Source organism: Echeneis naucrates, chromosome 23, assembly GCF_900963305.1.
Source record: "Echeneis naucrates chromosome 23, fEcheNa1.1, whole genome shotgun sequence".
Lineage (NCBI taxonomy): Eukaryota > Metazoa > Chordata > Actinopteri > Carangiformes > Echeneidae > Echeneis > Echeneis naucrates.
In genome coordinates, this window is record NC_042533.1 from 4965979 (window position 1) to 4987387 (window position 21409).

The 21409-nt window shown below is 41.1% G+C and overlaps 1 protein-coding gene across 7 annotated transcripts; it reads left to right on the forward strand.

Moving 5' to 3' along the window:
• Positions 1–892: 892 nt before the first annotated feature.
• LOC115036686 (inosine-5'-monophosphate dehydrogenase 1b) lies at positions 893–21392 on the forward strand. Of its 7 annotated transcripts, none has more exons than XM_029494976.1 (16): positions 893–1062; positions 11338–11436; positions 11618–11680; positions 14187–14235; positions 15704–15805; positions 15901–15975; positions 16201–16407; positions 16492–16579; positions 16674–16873; positions 17130–17220; positions 17366–17461; positions 17929–18072; positions 18212–18356; positions 18454–18597; positions 18684–18767; positions 19245–21392. In XM_029494976.1, the coding sequence occupies exons 2-16, from the start codon at positions 11339–11341 to the stop codon at positions 19264–19266; spliced, it is 1608 nt and encodes a 535-aa protein (XP_029350836.1). In that variant the 5' UTR covers positions 893–1062; position 11338; the 3' UTR covers positions 19267–21392. The 7 variants fall into 7 exon arrangements, with proteins under 7 accessions (XP_029350836.1, XP_029350834.1, XP_029350831.1 ...); XM_029494971.1 differs by lacking the exon at positions 893–1062 and adding an exon at positions 6627–7011; XM_029494972.1 differs by lacking the exon at positions 893–1062 and adding an exon at positions 6627–7011 and having other exon boundaries at positions 11621–11680.
• The last annotated feature ends 17 nt before the right edge of the window (positions 21393–21409 follow it).

Consider the following 21409-nt stretch of genomic DNA (forward strand, 5'->3'; position numbering starts at 1 on the left):
CAACCATGCTGCAACTTGGCAAACAATAAATAAAGTTTCACAGTCTCATGATCCTTGCAAAAATGTTCCAACATGTCCATCCAGCAGACATTGGTTGCAGCAGCCACGACACCTCCACTATGAGCCAATGTTTTTAGTCACGGACGGCCGTCTCTGGTGAATGCTTGGAGGGAGTTCTGGCTGTGTCTGGTGATCCAGGTACAACACATAGTCACGGTCCTGGGCATACATCAGACCACCAAAAGAGTCTGCAAATCCAAAAAGGACTGCAAGGATAGTCAGCGCCGTCCCGATGAAATACAACTTTAGTACTGCTGCCACCATGGCTCCGATGGGAAAAGGAGAACTGGCTGCAGGGAGGGGGAAATAAAATTATTGGATTTGAATACAGGCAGAAATCTGAGAACCTGTCTTAAAACTTTTAACATCAATGCTACCCGGCTGTGAATAAGAAAGTATCACAACAGGCATAAAAATGCATTCCAGTGAGAGGCAGAGAATCAAGTGAAACCGGGGCCCAGTGGGAATTTCCCAGAGAAATGCACGACTGTCTAAGACAAGGGGAACCTGTGGTACATGGCGAGGCATCTAAAACTGCTGCTAAAATGGAAGTCCAGTCAGTCCGACGCTGCTGGAAACATTCAGGTTTTGACACCAGAGGTGCGCGCACGCACGCACGCCATGGTCAAAGGTGATTAATGGGACTAATTGCCATTTCATTTTCAAATATTCACGACAGAGTTGAGAGCCAGTGAAGACCAGAGGTGTCGTTGAAGTACATTTTCCACTTCCCTGTGCTGACACATTCACGGAAAGTTGGTTAAAAAGTCTAAACTCCAGTGCCTGAGAGGCGAACCTGAAGGCAGCACAGCACATGGCTTTACCGAAACCAGAAAAGCAGAAAAGCATCAACTGCGGCCGGTTTTGGCTCTGAAGGACAGAAAGCATTCAGCATTATTCGCTCTGGACTCACCTCAGCCTTTTGTGTTCGAGCTGCGTCTTCTCTGGAGCCGTTTCCGACAAACGTGTCGGCTCCGGTGAGACCTGGAGATGTTCGGCTCGGTAAGCTTCTGGTTTACGAGGCAGACAATCTGTCTGTCTTTATGTCTTCCTCTCTCGCTCTCTCTCTCTCCCTCCACAGCTGTGATGTAACAGTGACATCATATCTAAAAAAACAAAACAAAAGCATTTCCTGTCTGTAATCGAGCCTGAAAGCCTTTCAGGGATCTCCACTCATGCGCTCTTTTCACCTCATTAACTGTGATATTTCTCTTTGAATACTCAATTTTATTAGCATGAGTATGTTTACTGATATGGTTGTGTGTGTATCTGGTCAAAATTTAATTTAGAGTAAAATAGAAAACGAAAGTTCCTCAGAAAGTTAACGTCAGGATTATGAAGTAAGAAAATTCTTGCTAAAAGCATCACATCCACTGAAAGTTTGAGTAAAAATCTGAGGACATGACACCAACTTCTTAATATTTAAATCTAATACTGTTGTTAGGTTGTATTGAATCATCATCATATTCTCAAAAGTATGAATTCACCACACCTGTTTAAACCGTGTTAACCAAGTTCAACACCTGAGCTGAACAGGACAGTCTCTAATGGTTAAACTAGAAGGCACCAGGTTTGCCAGTATTTAGACATGAAAAGCTGTGGTGACATTAAAATTTTGACCTGCTGACAAAATGGAGATATGCAGTGGTTAAGGGGAACTCCAATGACCGCTCACCGGTCTAATGGAGAGTGATGAAACTGTGTTAGACATTGTGTAGCTTTAGAGGGAAGTCTTTGTGGTCTGATGAGTGTCCTCAAGTGATCCGCCTTATGTCCACATCAGATGAATCTGAAGACAAAGACTGCTCCTCTTACTCATCATCTCAGCTTTAGGCTGAAGGCGACACAACATTAACTTTTACTACCGTAGCACAATTTAAAAAAAAAAAAAAAAAACCACAAGCAATTTAACTGTATCATTCCTGACATGAGGAAAATGAGTTCAGCTTCAACTGAAAGCAGAAGAGAGCAGTATTGTTCTGTAATCTCGAGGTGAACACGAGGGTTTCTGCTGTATTTCATGACAAACTCTGCAGTAATTGTTGAGATATTTTACCCTAAAACTACAAACCCTAATGGTGATGTTGGGCTGAAAGAGTCAGCAGGATTCATCCTCTGGGGATAAAATATGTCTAAATACATGATTTTATTGTTTTGCTTAGTTTTTTTTTTTTTGCTTTTTGTCATATAGATCCCTTGAGAAATCTTTCTCTAACGGTTTCAGCGCCACACACTAAAACTCACTTCCTCATTTGAAGACAACTGTTGTGTTAACATTTAGAAATAAAGGCCATGTTGTCTCTGACTCACATCTTAGTGAGCGATCATCATGGTAGTACAGTCATGCTTTCATTTCACCAAGATACAATTGCTCACTCATAAACTGTCTCATTCAGACCTCCCCATCTTTAGAAAAATAAAGGGATTATATTTTGGGAATCCCATTCTTATCAAATTCTCTGGAGATTCCATATTTTTGCTCAGGAAACTCCCACAGTACGGAAAACACGTGCAGCAAAATACACAGCTGTATTTTTATCAGAAAGCAGTCATGACCTAATTTCTTCTGGGAGTTGGCTGGAGTAAACTCAGCACTGACTCTTTTCCAGAGGGTAAAAGTATATAACCAACCAGTTTGGGGTTTGCAGATTAGATTAGATTAAAATATGGCACGGTTTAAACTTTTAAAATAATATGACAGTAAATTATTGCAGGATAATTACGCTGACAAAACTGAACTGAGACATCACAAATACATTTTACTGTGTGGTGACTGATAGCAGGAGTGCTCTTCTCCAGAACCTCAATTATTTAATTAAATAATTTCCAGACTTAAGAAAACGAAGCTTGGAGTTGAGTAAGCAGCTTCTGGAGACTGGAGCTCCGGGGCTTTACTGACTCACAGCCCTTTTCACCTACTGCCAAAACTGTAACTGGAATGCAGCCATTAGTTTGGATTACTTGTCCAAAATCTCTTTGCAGATAATTTGACTGTATTTGTTGTTATTGTCACCTTAGTAATTATAAGTGAATGCCTAACCCTGAAATTGGCACTGACTGTAGCCTAAGCTTATATCTAACCCTAAAGCTAAATATGACTCCTAAAGCACTTTGGCTCTCCCAAAGCTATCACACCACAAGTATATTTTGCTTCAGGTTTTGACCCCATAAAGACAATAAAACATGACCACACATACACATTCAGCTCTTTTGTTTTTATTTTCAGAGTTCGGACAGCTGACCCCTTTTCTGTATATCTTTAGATTTCATCATGGTCGTCATCATAGATAGGAAGGCTGCATCTGTCAAAAAAAAAAATAGACAGCAAAAAGACTGTGAGTCAGAGGAAACTCTTTGTCGCAGATCATTAAAAGTGAAGTCATTTGCACATTATAGTGATTTGCACGACTGACTCAGATTAAACTATTTTCCTTCTGCAAGAACTGACAAAGGACATGGCAGTGAATCATCAGTATGATGATGAGGAGGTGGGTGCATTAAAACATTGTAGCCACCAGATGGCAGTACATGACAGTTCAGCAGTCAGGCTCAGTTGGGACTGTTCTGTTCATATATCATGTTTTGTTTTGCTGTGTTGCACTCATAACTGGCCTCTTCCCACTTTGGCATGTAATGGCAGCAAAAATTCAGATGATATTGATACCATCAGAACTGACTGTGTTCATTTGGTAGAACCAGTTCCAGCAGCTGGGAATTCTGCTTGCTGATCAGCCATTGCCCAAGAAATTGGAGTAACTTGAGCTTCTCTTGTTTTAATAAGTGAAATTGTGTGCAAGACAAACCTGACATGGCGTAACATGACATAAAATCACACGGCATGAGCTGGCACGAGATGATATGAAATAATAGTGTATATATAAAAAAACAAACATGATATGACATACAGGCAATACTATGACAGAACAAAAGTACTGACAGCATTTCGCTGTTGTTTCAGATTCATTTTTGACTTAGAATGGAGGGAGAAATCGTAAAATGTCAGGATATTTAATCCTGATTTGGTTAATGGCAATTTTACATTTTAACTTGTCTCTAAATTGGATAGACTTTTATTTTGTGAGTTTCTGTGTTGCTGGTCATTGAGTGCGTGTTTGTTTATTATCTGGCTTGTGCAATGAGCACTTTCTTGTTATTTCCCTGGGGCACTTTACATTGTCCCTGTACATCTATCTGTATAAAAGTGCTGGAGAGAGACTTACAAACATGAACAAAATTGATGCAGCAGAGGCCAAGTTACATTGGCTTTTTGGTATAACTTCAGAAACTCGAGATGCTAAAACAACCTGAGAGATTTGTTCTGTTAAAACATCCTCTCCTGTCAAACACTCAGCACATTCCTAATTTGTACCGACCAGGCAAAGCAAGCAACTACTCCGATTGATTAGGGATTGGTAGTGAAAGTTTTTTAGTTTAAGTAGATTATGTAAATGTTGTGCATTTTCCTAAACACAGTTGTCCCAAATCCAGTCCCCACAAGTATTTGAGTATAGGAAATATACTATAGCTGCAGTTTTTGGTCCTGTGTGCTTTTTTTTTTTTTTTACCGGATGTTGAATGCACATCTACACAAAACGAAGGAGGTGGCAGTCGCCCAAATGCAAATTCTTGCCACAGGGCAGCTCAGTCTGTCCCTTGACTCTCTCGATCTTTATAAACCTTTTGGCAGAGCCACAAAGTTCATGATGCAGCTGTTTTTATCGGCTGCAGTCAGTAATCACTTTACAAAGTACAACCATAGCAATTACAGTCAAAACAAAACTCAAGTATAATGATAAAGCACAGCGTATAACAATATTTCACTTTCAATCTCACCCCTGGTCACCTTAAACAGTGTTTACAAAAAAAGTGGTTTCTTCTCTATCGATGTACAGTAGTGTGAAATAAAATGAATGACAACAAACCCTCTTATCAACAAGAAGTGTCCTTTTGTTAGGACACGTTTTTCGTGTGGTAAACCTTATGACTCTGATTTGTCTCGGCAGTACATGACTACCGACACAGTGCACATGACAGGCATTATGATTAAGCATTTAATGAGGAGGGAGCACGCACAAACCTGAGGATAGGCGATGTGAAATTTAGAGTGGCTTCCCTTTGTCCCTCCTGCATGTGACACTAGCCCTGAAATGTCACAGATGATTTTAAAGGCCGCATACATGGTGGCATCACCACACCAGGCTATTAAATTTAGATGCCATATCCATGAACCTCAAAGTCCATTTCCTGATTAGTTATCTGCATTCTGTGGGTGAGCTGTTTCCAATACCATGCCATACTGTTGAATGGGAGTTGTAAGTGGGGAACTTAACAGAGCTTTAGAGGACAGACTAAGAGGATTTTCCATCTTAACGTCTCACCAGCTGTCACAGTCAGTCAGTCACCTGGAGGTGATCCCTTCGAGAAGAGTGATGCCCCAAATGTGTGTATGCATGCATGTGCATGGGAATCCTCTTAAATTGATGAACCTGTGATGAAGGCATTCATGTACATTATTAATCTCATGTAAAGAAAAATAAAGACCTAATTTTACATGTGGGAGCGTCTGTGCTGTGTGTAAACACTTGCATCCAGACAATGAATAAATGAATTTGAAAACAATTTGACATGATTGTGCACTAGTGACGCTGTTGCCAATATTCCTCGACAGTGTAAAAGTGCAACTTGGATCAAACTTTGATCTCTGATGTCTGTAAGAGGTGGAGTGGTTTTACTTTGAGGTGTGCACATGGCATAAAAAGCAATAAAAAAAATCAAGCGTAGAGTTATAAAAACTGTGTCCAATTCAGTGCCTTCAGGAAATCCCTGTGTCTTGTGTGTAGGTGATTTTAGTAGAGCTCGCTGCAACAAATAAAAAGTAGTGCACCAGAGTGATGATCTGGATGTTCGAGCTCTAAAACGTGCTGCTCTCCTGTTCATTCTAATTCTGAAATCCTCTTTGTGAAAGTGACTTGCAGCCAGTGATAGAAAGCAGGATTTACATATGCATAGAGGGGGAGCAAGATGTAGGCAAAGCTCCATAGAGCACTCAGCAGTACGGCACCACTCATCCCATTCAACTCGCAGAGTAACGCTCAGGGCAATGGGTGCTTTATCCCACAAATAGGTACAGTGCAGAGCTCTCCCTTTCCATTCCCCTCCATGGTTATCAAAGACATCAGCACAACAGCCTCTCCACGACAACACTTTGCTGCTGGCATCATTTCCACAGCAACACCCTCTCGGTGGGAGAATCTCCTAGGTGACGCCCCCTATTGGCACGCCTAGAGTGGCTGATGCCTATTTGTAGGCAGGTGCATCCCATGCAGGAGCAGACGGAGTCGCCTGACACTGTCTTTTTTTTTTTTTTTTCTGTTTTGCTCTCTGTTGGATCAGCTCTTCAGCTCGGTATCTTGTCTGGAAGTCACCTACAGAGTCAACAGGGGAGGCACTAGATTACAAATAAGAACATTGGAAACAAATGTTGAGTTTGCATTTGTATTATAAAATGTAACTTTCAAACTTTTAGTAAACTTTGGTTATTAAGTTCAGGTAATTTCAAGGTTTTAGAAAAAAAGAAGCAGTGTCTCTACGGTTCTGTAGCAATTGTAACTTGCAGCTGTTGGGTAGCTTGTCTGACTTTGTACTTTCTGTTTAAAAACAAGAAAGTGTTGAAAGGTTGCACAGCAAGGCTAAAGGGCCACTGGACTTGGAGCCTGACCTTGGACAGACAATGGAGGGCTATGGTTATGAGCATTTTGGTGCAGAAGGTGTGAGGGAGAGTCAGCAGGTGGATTATCGAAGAATTGTTGGGGACACTCAGCCATCGCACACCAATGTTGGATCCGGAGAAGTTGAACAGTATGTACGGCAAACCTCACATGGCCACGGACATGAAACCGCTGCTCAGCGTTACAATGCCACACGTATCCAGGCTGGTCTTGCCCCAGAGAGGTGAGTCAGTGGGGAACTGTAGTAAGAGTGAGTCGCTTTCAGGTCGTAACTCTACTTAAAACAATTTTAAAACTTGTCAGTTCGTTACATTGCTTTCGTTGAATTAACGAGAATTTTTTTTTTAAGCTGTTTGTTGTTGCAAAAGTGCCTGCTGCCAAATTAATCTTTTGCCAGCCATGCTGAGAGCTGTGCAGAAAAACTTTCAGAAATTACAGCAAGAGGATCTGTATTACAAAAAAGTGGCAATGGCAATCATGTCTTAAAATGGGTTTTCACAAATAGAATGCCATAATAATTTGACCACCCATGGTAAAAGAACAATGATGGCGTGAAATCACTCTCATGCTTTTACTGGCTGTGACTTCACAAGGCTGCTCATGTAAATTGCTTTCATGCCATCAGATCAGTTTACATCCACACATACGTACATTTGGAGCTGTTTGCAAATGCACTTGTGGCTAAACCTTTTAGTCTGAGTGACACTCTTTATATTTCACTTGTTTGAAATGCCCTGTAGATAAACATTTGGTCTTATGAATAGATGCCAAAAAAACAGAGAGCCTACGTTGTCAGTCCTATTTTTATCACAGCTCCTCTGCCCCTTGCATATACAAACATTTCCAGGGCAGGAGAGAGCGACATGCTGCGGGGCGGGTAAACAGGGCTGAGTCAACTGCTCAGAATAGTTACCCATAACTGTAATGACCCGCATTTAATTTGATACAAACACAAAGTGAGAAACAGATTCCCCTGAGTCACCCTCACAGGTCTCTAATGTCTCTCACCTACGATTACCACAGAAAAGGGAGGACTGTGAAGCGTACCAGGTACCAGGGAAGACTTCTTGCTCCTCTTTTGTGTTTATGATATCTGAAATGAATGCATCATGACAAGAAATGATGACTATACAACTCTTCATAACTCTTCACACTAAATGACCTGGCCCCATGAATAGCACTAAATGAAAATCTCAGTTTATTTGTAGAAAATGACCTGCTAGTTCATCTTAAATAAACATGCTCCTGTGTCCCACTGCCTGCCAGATGACAACACACTAAATACAGCGGATCAGGTCTAACTCCCTTAAGGTAGGGATTATGAGCTTGGCTCATAGTCCTTACCCTCTGAAGGACAGCTCTGTTTTTAATTTGTAGAGATTTGCATCCCTAAACAATGTTCTCAAATTGCCATTGTTTGATTTGAGGAGGTGAAAATAAACACTGACAAATCGTACAATCATCTGTGAGACAGAGACTCTGAGTTTCTGTCAGGGACTGCGATTCTCTGATATTTGTTGAATTCTGTTGTAACCAGTGCATGAATACTTCCTCCAAATGGTATCATGTGAAGAAAACGTGGTCGGCTCTGGCTTTTGAGTTCGCTTAATCCAATTAAAAAACAAATACATGTGACCATAATTCAGGCGGTGCTGCTAAAATGCAGGACACTTCTTTAGGTCAAAGAAGATGAAGGTATTTTGACTTTTGGAAACGAACTCAATGTGTCCATATTGCTTAACCACATGGCATCCACACCCACAACCTGTCTGCCAAGTCCTGCAGTGTCAACAGTACGAGTCTATGGATATTTACGGCTTTGAAGATTTGTCATTACGCAAAAAATGCAAACCTTCAAAAACCTGTTGAAACTGAAAGCACTGAAAGGAAATATTCAGTTCATTCAGTCATTTTTAAAGTGTAAGGGCAGTCCAGAAAAATTTGTCTATCGCAATGCATAGTAATATTTTAGGAAGTGGATTTTCAGATTAGATTAGATCAGATAATCCGTTATTAGTTCCTCAGTGGGGAAATTAGCATCGAACATGTGAGAGAAAGAATACAGAATATATGAATGAATATAGAAAACAAAATTGTATGTAAAGGCTCGATATAAAACGTGACTTTTAGAGACTGGAGTAAAACTAGTTCCCGTTTGAAATGTGGCGGGTGTGTAAAGGTATGAAATAGAAGAATAAGAGTAAATGGACACCGAAGAAGTGCGATGTTTAAAAACAATGCACATAAAAGTAGGCGCAGCTTTCTGGCGTTGCTTAACGATGCATTGCTCCCTGACAGCAGACTGACGGATTAATCATCTTTTTCTGCCGTCCTCCTTCCTGCATTTCTTCGTAGCGGAGGGTTAAACACGCCTCTGTGTGGGGAGGAGGGGGGGAGAGGGGATGTGACGCCGCCGCTACATAACACCAACACGCACCGTCTGCGACGGCCAATCGCTTCAGCTTCACTTTAATGCAGACCTGCACTTTGACACATTGGAGCCGCAGAAAGACTCATCGTTTCTCCTCGTGTTTCCTTCGAGGTAAACGGAATCTGAGCCTCCACCCTTTTTTTTTTTTTTTTTTTTGCCTCCAGCGCAGACTTTTGCCGCTCCGCTCCGGGAAAGTTGGCTCCGTTTAGCCGACGCGGGCATCAGCAGCTCCCTCACACAAGGCGGCTTCAGCTAACGTGTCTCCCCATAGGAGGAGATGTCGGGGTCCATGGAGTGTGGGAGGGGGGGTCTAGGGTTTTAAAAAGTCTTTCTGACCTGTTTTTTAACCCGTTAATAGACAGAATAGCTTTACTTTGTCTGGAGCGTTTTTTTTTTTGTTTGTTTGTTTTTTTTTTTACTGGGCTAAACCTCCACAGCCACGCTGCTAATGCTAAATGCTAATGGCTGCTCCCACATGTCTGCAAGTCAAACGTAGTCTGTCCTCGGCTCAGGTCTGCTCTGCTGCCAGAAAGCTCACATTTCAGACACAATAAGTGACAGCTTTACAGTGTTGTTATCTGAATAGAGCTTATCCAGTTGCACACACAGCTATTAGCTAATTGCTGCCACGTTTAACTGAACGCTGTTACACCAAAGTGACTGCTGTGTGTTGGAGAAATGTAATTATTTTGTGTCAAATCGTGATGCAGGTCTTAATTTCTCAGTGTTGGTAAAGTGCCAGCTGGTTGTTTCTGTGTTTGCAGCCCCCCTGCTAACCATTAGCTAACGTAGTATCACCATCATTAATAGAGTAAGATCGCGTTGCCATGGTTTCTTTGTGAAACATTTTTAATGGGAGATTCGTATGGCTTAACTATAAACGTGTTGTCCCACTTAATCTAACTTTAATGACTCCTATTGAAGGTTACCTTAGTTTTAGCTTTAAGTGGCACCACCTCTTTTGTGTTTCCCTGAAAATGGTAAATGTTTATTATCAGCGGATTAAACGATCGGGGCTTTAAATCACGCGCTGCTTAATGCAGCACCAAACTCCCTTTAAAATTATGCTAAATCAATGTTTCCGCTCTTACAAATATTGTGTTATACGTGATAGAGCAATGTGTCATATCTTTTATTATACAATGGGAGCTGCTCTTCAACTCGGCGTGCATATGAAACCCAATTGTTATTTATTGTCAAGATTTTTTTAAGCATTTAATGTTAGCTCACCTGTTATTTCCGCATTAGTCATTCGAAGGATAACTGTATCTGAAATGACCCAAACCAAAGTGCTGTCAGGTGTGGTCTTTGTGATACATGGAGCTCAGTTTCTACCTGAGGGGGGGCTGCTAACACGGAAAATGTAGCAGGGATGATCGGCAGCATGGACGGTCTGAATTGGCATGTGTCGTTTTTTTTTTTTTTTTTTTTTTCCTCCGGCTGTGCAGAGCAAACAGAGAACTGATGCTGGAGACTGATGTTGTAATGTAGGTTACTGGGCCAGTAGTCCTGGTAAATACATTTTAGAGACGTTGCTCTGGTAGAACAGTGTTTCATTAATGCTATAAATAGCCCCCCCCCCCCCCCCTCCTTTCGCCTGAAAACGAAAGCGGCCTGCATTGTCCAGATAAATGTTAGTGGGTCACCCGGTCGTGTGAGGTCTGCTGCACTGTTGTCATTTGCCTCCTATAAATATATCAGATAATGGTTTCATATTTTTGGGGTTTTGAGTACAAGCATCACGGTAGGATTTCAGTGGTCTATGCTCGATTATTATAGCAGCCAGTGATCTTTTTATTTGCTTTAATGTTAATATTTAATGGATGATGTTATATTTTCAGATCAGGACTGAGAGTTTATCTCAGGGTCATTGATGCTGTTTTCACCAGTATAGGAAGCAGTTGCATAGTGCACCTGCCACGCAGGCGTACATTGACCTCAGTCTGGAAGAGGGATGTTGATGTTGCTATGGTAATGTCTTCCTGTTGGGTCACTGAAGCTCTGCCTGCAGAAAGGATGTCTTGTGTTGTTGCACCTTACATGTCTGTAGATAAACATCCTCATCTGATTGAGGCTGCACAGCTGAATGAAGTTGCTTCTGTTTTTATCATTCGGCAGCATGGCGGACTACCTAATCAGCGGTGGTACAGGCTACATACCCGAAGATGGGCTCTCGGCTCAGCAGCTCTTCGCTATTGCAGATGGCCTTACATATAAGTAAGTTTCCCTGCACCATATACTTTGGTTTTGTCCTTTAAGGATTCTCAGTGAAGCAATATAAACATAAAAAAAATTAATAAGAAAATAAGGTGTCCTAATTTTAAAACCTCACTTACGCGCAATGGTGGGGAACGTGTACACACCAGTGCTTTGTAATGGCCAACACATTTTGAACCAGCAGATCTGCCGATGGTCAAACGGCTGAAGAGCTATGCTCTAACGGAGATGGGTTGACTTACAAGTGAGTAGAACAGTCATCTTTAAACTGTTTTGAAACTGTGCTGTTAAAATCCTATGTCTATCAAAATAGTCAAATCATAGGGAAAGCAAATGACTGACCTTCTAAAGTAACTGTGCTATAAATGAAAGAAACCATTTCAATCTGGTGCAGTCGAAGTGCTTGAATGCTTAAAATGAATGGAGGGCTTGGTGTAGTACTTAACCCAATCCTGGTCAAAGGGGGTTACAGTTTCTTCCAGTGGGCAGACTGGCATTACTAACTTTAACCAACCATCAAAGTGCACAATCATTCCTGTGAATGCAGTATGCATTGCAGAACAGCTTGTGCACTTTCTTAAAAACACTTTGCTTCAGTAAAAATAATAATGAAACACTAATTTCTAACCTCTTACTTACTGTCACACTCCCCTGGTAGCAGAACCCTGTGGAGACTATCCATTTATACTAAAACTATTTTAATAATTGATCCATTTAATCAGCTTTTAATTTGCTTTATCATGAATAACAAGAAGCAAAGTGTTGTGCAGCTCACTTGCAGTGGTTGTTGGGCAAAGAGAAGCATGCCATTTCTTCTTACCATGCATTTGCTCCACCAAACATTCTCCTGGATTCATCACAATGCTTTACTTTAAAAGTATACTCTCCTTTAGGCCCTAACAGGACACGGCCGTTGGTTGAAATGTTGTCTCAGTATTCCCTAAAAGATCATTAAATAACGAAGCATTGGTTATCACATGATTGTCATCCTTGAAGGTTGCTAAAACTATACTTTGACGTGCCTAATTCAAGCGTCTGGAAGATTCTGTCAGATGAAGATCATCAAATCATTTGCCCTAATCCTGCCTCCAAAACTTGGCAGTAGCTAATCAAATAGCAAGTTTAACAATGTTTGAGTGTGTCTGCATGTGATCGATTAGCGTCCGCACTGTAATCAAAAGCATCACGGCCGAAGTAAAGGTTGTGCACATGATGGTCTGAATTGACATCATGTGGACTGCAGGAGGAACAAGGGTGAGTGGGATTGGTCTGAGGTTGAAAGTCACCAAGATCACCAAGCTCTTGGTCAAGCATTTCAGATGTTACTTGAAACACAGATGACAGTGGAAGAGTTTCTGCTTTTTATATATTTTTATTTATACACACACACACACACACACACACATTTTCTGCATGTCAACCTTTTCACTTAGTAGTTAGGGGAATCAGAAAATGAGCCACAGATATGGCTACAGTTTTGTTGATTATTTTATGCTACACCTAGAGTAGGTCTGACCGTGATTTGTGCACGCAGATAACACTGTGAAACACTCCTGTTCAGCTTCATACATTTGTCTGCATATAACATTCAAATCCAAAACCATAATCATCACCACACCAGTGTTTTCTCTAGAGTCCAGTGCCAGATCAATGAGCTCAATGGAGCCAACCCTTGGCCAGTAGATGCAGTCTGTGAGCTGCAGTTAAGGTTTGTGGCTGCTGCTAAATGCTAGCAGATGTGTGCTAAATGTCCTGTTTGTCACTGTGTTGGTTTGTGGGTTTTTGGGCTCTTGAAAATTAAGGAAAACAAGCAGTGCTTCTCCCATGCAGCGTCCCCTGTAGTCAAGGTGTTTTTTTTTTTTTTTTTTTTTAGACCGTCCTTTAGCGGAGCAGAAAATAGGATGATGTTAATAAATTGACCTCATCCCCTTTTTTTCTCAACTCCCACTCTCATGTGGACTGTATTGTGCACATGTGTATTCTCACCTTTATGTCTATCCTTCCAGTTTCTTCCAACATGTACACAGCATACAAAGCTACCCTTATTCCTCCATGGCTCCATCTGTTTTTTGCCTGATTTCACACCCATCTGTGAAACCACAAAGTTTTACAGAGTTTGGTTGGAGGACAAACACAGCATTCCTCTGTCTCCCTCCTGCTCTCCTACTCATTTTGTTCGTCCTTTTCACTTTACACAGGCCAAAAGCTACAGATTTTTTTTTTTTTTTTTTTTTTAAATGCCAAATCCAAGACGTTCCCAGCTCCACTCAGCCATTATGCCACAATATTTTGTGAACCATCAGGAGAGTATCCAAAAAAACTTTACTGCCTATAATTGTCCAGTTGTCCTGGTTGAAAACACTTTTTTTTTTATTCCAGAGAGACACGAGTATAAAAGGAAGATATAATTCTAAAGTCCTCAGCAAGGAAGGCTAACTGAGCTCCTCTTTCAACGTTGGACTAGTCAGTCGTATTTATCAATTACAGTCATGTAAAAAAGAATTTCAGCAGCAACCTTTTGGTTTCAGTTTACTCTTGTGAATTCGTTCTTAGTCATCATTTACGGAAACCATTTTTAGTTTTCTGCTTTTCTTGGAGATGTTTTGTAGGACTCAGTACAAAGTGTTGGTTGTTCACGTTGGTTTAAACTCAAGGAAGTCTTATTACATTATTTGTTTTTAAACGCCTCACAGCACTTTCTTACTACTGAGCATAAGCCGTTTATTTTTCATTTTGCCTATGTCTTTCAGTGACTTCCTGATTTTACCTGGCTTCATTGACTTCACATCCGATGAAGTGGTGAGTATGCAAACAGTTGCAGATATTTGAGCTGACAAAAGGGCATTAAAGGTCCATTAGTAGTTCAGAAAACATTGTACATCCATCAAATGTCAGTAGACTCTTTCTGGTGTATTTTGACCCTTATAATAGTTGAACATGTGGTGTAGCAACTTCAGCAGACAGACCATTTTTGGCAGAACGGCTCCCTAAACCATCACCCTTATTACGGCAGTCTGCCCCCCACCCCTCCCACCTAAACAAACCTCTGTACTTAAGTCCTGAGCGTCATTTTGGTTATTGCAGCTCTCACAAAAATAGGGTTGTTTTTGCCCATGTACCATCTGCATCATTTATTCTCTCCTGTGCTGCTTGCCCTGCTATTTTTGCCCAACGTGGTCATCTGTCGGCTGCTGCCTCACCCTTGTGTTTACATTTGTGTCTGGTTGGTTGCTCACCCAACTCTCTTGGCAGATGACAGGAGCGTACACCTCTAAGCTTTAGATGAATCCCTCTCTTCTGCTTTCCATTTCCGTTGGGTTTTAGTTTAATTGATATGTCCAATCTCTCACTCCCTTCATTCAGAGTTAGAGAGCTAGTTTCACTGTGAGCTGCCTCTCCATCTCACTGTTTGTCATGGGCTAATTGTCTCCACAGAGTCTTAGTCTGCCCTAGTTTTTCCACAGGATAGTGGGCCTATTCAAGCTTAAATAACAAACGTTTCCATATTTGGCCTCAGTCATAACTTTGAGTGTAGCAGTTCGTGTCCTCACACAGCAGCTCACCAGATCAAATCTGGTTTTGTGGTATATTTTAGCTGTTATGGGAAAGCCTTTGGGGTCGTGATATCCTTGACATGCTTTCCCAACTTTAGCAGGTTGGTGCAGAAGTGCTCTCACAAATGGAGACGTGGTGTTGGGTGATTTTCCCCTCACTTTCTCATGAACCTCTGAGAAAAACCACCAGCAGCCTCTGTAGTTTGTCTGTCACAGATAAGGAGAAAAGTCCTGGATCTCCTGATTTTCCCATGAACAGTGAATGTCATTATTTACCCTTCCCCAGGTGAAGATAGCAAAAATCTGGTACTTGTTGTTGTGGGAATCGGTGAGAAGAAGTTAAATGTGGCTGCAGTAAATATTACTGTGTGGCTTGTTGCCATCTTTCCAGACAGTGTCAGGTCTCTGTCCCTGAGAGGAAGGCCAGTGTTGTAAGCCATGAATTACAGATCACAAATGAACACTTAACACATCAAATCTAAGATTAACGCAGCTCTTGTAATGTGCATTCATCCTATAAATGGCTGTTTAAACTGACCTCAGTGGGGTCTTGTTTTAAATGGTTTAGTCCTTTTTGTCTGATTGAAAGAGATTTAAAAGATTTATCGACTTAAAGGCTCAACAGTAGAGCTGTATGTCCCTCTGGTTCACTCTGCCCCCTGGTGGAGCATGTGTAAAATGTCAGAAATGGACCTTCTCTTTTGGTGCCTCAGGACCTGACATCAGCGCTGACCAGGAAGATAACACTGAAGACCCCTCTTATTTCCTCCCCCATGGATACCGTCACAGAGTCAGCCATGGCAATTGCAATGGCGGTAAGACACAGCTGTTGAAATATTGTGGAGGCAGGAAGACTGATTGTTATATATATTTTTCTAAAATCAATCTTATATGTTTTTGAATTTGATAGCTCATGGGAGGCATTGGCATAATTCACCACAACTGCACACCAGAATTTCAAGCCAATGAGGTTCGCAAAGTCAAGGTAAACGATTATCCTTCATATATAGAAAAAGGTCTTATATATTTCTTTTATTTATTTTTTTATTTTTTTGTGTGGGTGTTAGCTACTCTCACAGTGGTATTTTTTGCATTTTGCCATATTTTGTTATTGTATGTTTTAGGTGTGGTGTTTGATTTTTGTAATTTTGCTGATTTTACTGGTTTGAACAAATAACTAAAATTATAATGAATTTTGTTTGGTTTGCAGAGGTTTGAGCAGGGATTCATCACTGACCCAGTTGTGATGAGTCCAAGCCACACAGTTGGGGATGTGTTTGAGGCCAAAGTAAGACATGGGTTCTCTGGTATTCCTGTCACAGAGACGGGCAAAATGGGTGGCAAACTGGTGGGCATTGTCACCTCAAGAGACATTGACTTCCTGTCTGAGAAAGACCATGGGAAGCCTCTGGAGGAGGTGTGTGTTTTCTCTTTCTCTCTTTCTGTCTTTTGGTTTGTTTCAGTCAATTTGACTATATTTGCATTGCCCTTGATCTCCTAGGCTATGACAAAGAGGGAGGAGTTGGTTGTGGCTCCAGCTGGTGTTACATTGAAAGAAGCCAATGATATTCTGCAGCGCAGTAAAAAAGGTTAATAAAATGTTATTGCACAAAAGCAGCTTCCTATAGTAGGAGTTTGGCCTCTTATGTCTAATAACCCGTCTTTCACTTCCCCTTTAACCAGGCAAACTTCCCATTGTAAATGACAATGACGAGCTTGTGGCCATCATTGCCAGGACAGATCTTAAAAAGAACAGGGACTACCCACTGGCCTCCAAAGACTCCCGCAAACAGCTGCTATGTGGCGCTGCCATCGGCACCAGGGAGGATGACAAATACAGACTGGACTTGTTAGTGCAGGCTGGAGTAGATGTTGTTGTGCTGGTGAGTGTTGGTGAATGACGGGTGAAATGTGGTTGCTCTGTTTTTATCACTGATGCCAGACTACCATAAAAAGTTTGAGAAGGTCAGGACCAAAATTGGATGATTGTTTAGAGAATTTATGTATCGAGTCTAAAAAGAATCCTCAAGCACTGATGATATTTTAACTCAATTCATTTCCCTATACGAGTACAAAACATCTTTATATGTTCTCACTGCATGTACCAAGAATGTATTTTTTTTTATTTTTCATTTCTAGGACTCCTCACAAGGCAACTCAGTGTATCAAATCAACATGATTAATTATATTAAACAGAAGTATCCAGAATTGCAGGTGGTGGGAGGAAATGGTGAGTTTATTGCTCTTCTGTTGTAAATATGCTCATATGGCTGGAATAAAACATTGGTCGAAGGACTTTGATGCACTGCCTGCTTTTTGGGAGCTTTTATTTGCACTCATTTTGTTGTGTTTGTTGTGTGTTCCTCCACATGCAGTGGTTACAGCTGCGCAGGCCAAGAATCTTATCGATGCAGGTGTGGATGCTCTCAGAGTGGGAATGGGCTGTGGATCCATCTGCATCACACAGGAAGGTACACAGTCCTGTTTTTAGTCCTGTGACCAAACAAGCAGATGAGACTTCAATCCAGATAAACAGAAAGTGGGGGGCACAAGCCAAAAAAATGTATCCTTGCTGCACTTTTCTTTTTATCTGGGTATGAGCTACAATGTGAAGGAAAAGCCATGAGTTGCTAGTGGTAACAAATACCTTGAGACCACTCCTAGTTGTCATGGTGATCTACCAAGGCCCCATCCTGGGTTGCCATGGGGACCGGCCTTTCATGCTCAGACTAGGTCATGAACACCAAGAAGAACAGAAGAGGCAGATTTAGACAAAAAGACATGAACTGAAAACATAGTTATGACCGAGGGTTTTTTTTTTTTTTTTTTTTTTTTTTTTTTTTATTTTGGATGCTGCCAGATCCAACACTTGCGTCAGCAGGTGTATTGTGTTAACTGTTCCCATGGCAGTTCTTTCATAATGTTTTCTGCCCTACAGTCATGGCGTGTGGGCGGCCCCAGGGGACCTCTGTGTACAAGGTAGCAGAGTACGCCAGGCGTTTTGGTGTGCCAGTCATTGCTGATGGCGGCATTCAGACAGTGGGCCACGTTGTGAAGGCTCTGTCACTTGGAGCGTCGACTGGTGAGATTTCCAAGATTGTGACACAGACCAACAAGTCCTCCAAAAAAAAAAAAAAAAAAAAAAAAGTGGTTCATTGCAGCAGCAATCAGGTGATGTTATGTAATACAAAAAAAGTCAATTCTTTTTTTCCCCTCTACAGTGATGATGGGCTCGTTGCTAGCAGCAACCACTGAGGCTCCAGGAGAGTACTTCTTCTCGGATGGTGTGAGGCTGAAAAAGTACCGCGGCATGGGCTCCCTGGATGCCATGGAGAAGAGCACCAGCAGCCAGAAACGCTATTTTAGGTATGTTAAAGGCCACAAAAATTTCACACAAGTGCAGCTCTCACAACTATTCTGATCCAAATGAATGAATTTAAATATTGTTTTGTCTTAACCACAGTGAGGGGGACAAAGTCAAGGTGGCCCAGGGTGTGTCAGGGTCGGTCCAGGACAAGGGCTCCATCCACAAGTTTGTACCATACCTGATAGCTGGCATCCAGCATGGCTGCCAGGACATTGGTGCAAAGAGTCTGTCTGTCCTCCGGTGAGCATTTTGTGTTTTCATGAAATTATAATACAGACGAGGATCTTTATGTCGTTCAGATTGTATAATGCGTTCATTTTTATCAGTTCCATGATGTACTCTGGAGAGTTGAAGTTTGAGAAACGCACCATGTCGGCACAGGTGGAGGGAGGCGTTCATGGACTCCACTCGTAAGTAAAAGAAACCAAGCATTTGGATTCTTGCCATAACAGTCAGATGAACTGCAGCAGGTCGAATTACAATTCTGAAGTTAAGTATTTAATGAAAACTGCAGTATTCTACTTTTGTTCGCTCTTGCAAAAACCCAAACAAGTAGAAACATGTAATTCCAGTGAGAGGATATAATTTGATCTTTCATTGTCAGAAACAAATTCAGAACTGGATTTTTGAATTAGATTTAATTATTAAATTACATGCTTCATCTTCTTATTTGCTGTTGACATTGGCAAATGCTGCTGAATGTAGCTGTGGGAACATTGCAGGAGGGAAAGGAAAGTACTAGTCCTTCCAATTCCCATGATTATTTGCTTCAGTAGCAGCTACAGTAGTTTAAAAAAAAAAAAAAAAAAAGCTTGGAATTGAAAGCGGCCAAACTTTTTTGTTGAGGAAAAAACTGATTCCTACCCAATGTCTCTTTGTCTCCACAGTTTTGAGAAGAGGCTTTACTGAAAAGGGGCCCGGGGGGCAGAGCACACTTCAGCGGTGCACGTGACCACACCCAATCAAACAGTGACCAAATATCAAACCGCCACTTCTGCCAAAACGCATCCCACCCACTACACCCCCCTCTGAGCTCCCCATTTCCCGTATCCAGCGTTGCTCTCTCTGATCCCAATCAGCAGCGGGTGAGGGGGTGGCACCGTAGCGAAGTGAGACTCTTCAGATTGGCACCAACTCTCTCAACACCCGGGATATTGCACTCAAGAAGCGGTGCATCAGGGTTTCTGGAATGACATTCAGACCTGTATCTTGAGTATGCAGCCTGATCCCAGTTGTATGTGTGCGTCATTAGTGGCGAGAGAATGTGAATGACTGTGTGCCTATGAATTATGGTTGGTGAGTGAGTAATACAGTTTAAAATGTGTGTTGGGACAAAAAAGTCAGTGAATGTGCACTGCTGTTTTTATTTTTTTTTGTCGTCTTATTAGTGAATCTAACAGCCGAGGCGCTGATCCTTTCAGCATCTTTTTTGACTTTTTTGGGATCCACGCTTACCAGCAAGCTCCCTGTCGGAAGCCTCACACATCCCAGTGCTTAAACACACTAGTGCTTGTGCAGAAAACAAGAGTAAACACTTGTCTCTATGTGCAGTGTATTGGTGTATCATGGCAAACGTAACTTTTGTTTTATGATGTTGTTGTTTTTGTTTTTGTTTTTTTTAAAGACATCACAGGTTCAAGCTACTTAATAAAAGGTAGCTTCTGATATTCAGTTCTTACTGTTTACTTGTGTGTTGTATATCCTGATGTACAACACATTGTCCAAAAACCGTTATCATCTCCTCAAACTCAGTAGGCGGACGTCAGCCCCACAGTCTGTACCACTGTGGACATTTGTTTTGCCCTCAGACATGTTGAGCCAGATAATCAGTGTCCCATCTCAGTGTTCATAATTGAGCATGGACTCGACCAAAAGCTGATGATGATGATGATGATCAGGTATATTTAAAATGGGGGGGGGGAAATTTTAATCCAAAAATAGTTAAATGAGGAGACTGATCCTTTCTCTTCCTTTAATTTAAATACTTGTCGGTGAAACAAACTTTATATTAAACCTGTATAGACTTGGGATTTGAATTGAGTAGAAGGGTTTTTGATATGCATGTTTGTTTTTTCACTAAGCCAAACATGGCTGTATTTATATTCTGCTTTATTGTAATTGCATACATACTGCCAAGTGTATTTACACTTCCTCTGACACTCTTCTTTTTTTACCTTCAAAACCAAAATTGGCGCAACAGGTCTCTTGGTACCTTAATCACGCTCTCACCGTGTTGCATAGGTTCTGTGTAACAGGTTTATTTTATTTCTGACTTGTTTATTTTTACCAGAAATATGCCTTGAAACAGGGATGGATAAAGGCTGCTGTTGACAGCTCAGTGAAAATGCATAATGCTATACATCGCCTCCTTTTCTTACTTTGAAACTGTCATGTTTGTTTTTTTGTTTTTTAATAATTCAGCTTATAAAGGGGTAGACTTTTCTGACATTTTCATAACAGAGGTTTGTTTTGTTGTTTCTTTATGGATGTTCCACCTTTTTAAAAGTTAATTTGCTTCCTCTAATGTACTTTACCCCCACAGGGTTCACTGGCTTCAACAGTCTTGCAGTTGACATGAATTGCTGGAAATCGTACATGGAAATATTTGGAAAGTGACTTGCCTATAATCAGTTTGATTGCTGCTTGTTTTCAGTCTCCCCCCGTAAGACATAATTCAGGTTCTTTAAATGTCTTATTTGTCAAGTACTGAGTCCTGTTGGTCCATCTAAAAAGCACTAATAGAATGAGATGTTAAGTTTACAGTCTTGTTTTGTTTTGTTTTTTTTTATGAAGCACTTTTCATGATTTAAACTTCAGTGTATTGAGAGGCCAATATTGTTGCCATACTGGTTGTCTCTGCAACAAACAACCAAAACAGTAACCAAGGGCTTTTTAGATGGACAGAAAAGAACTCAGTCTCCCATAAATCCATTGGGGGTTTTGAGGAATATCACTTGAAAACACGTTTAGAGTAAAACAGGAAACATGCTTTTGCTTTTCAATATAGTAAAAAAGAATAAATGACTCAAACTCTATATGGATTTGTCTTACT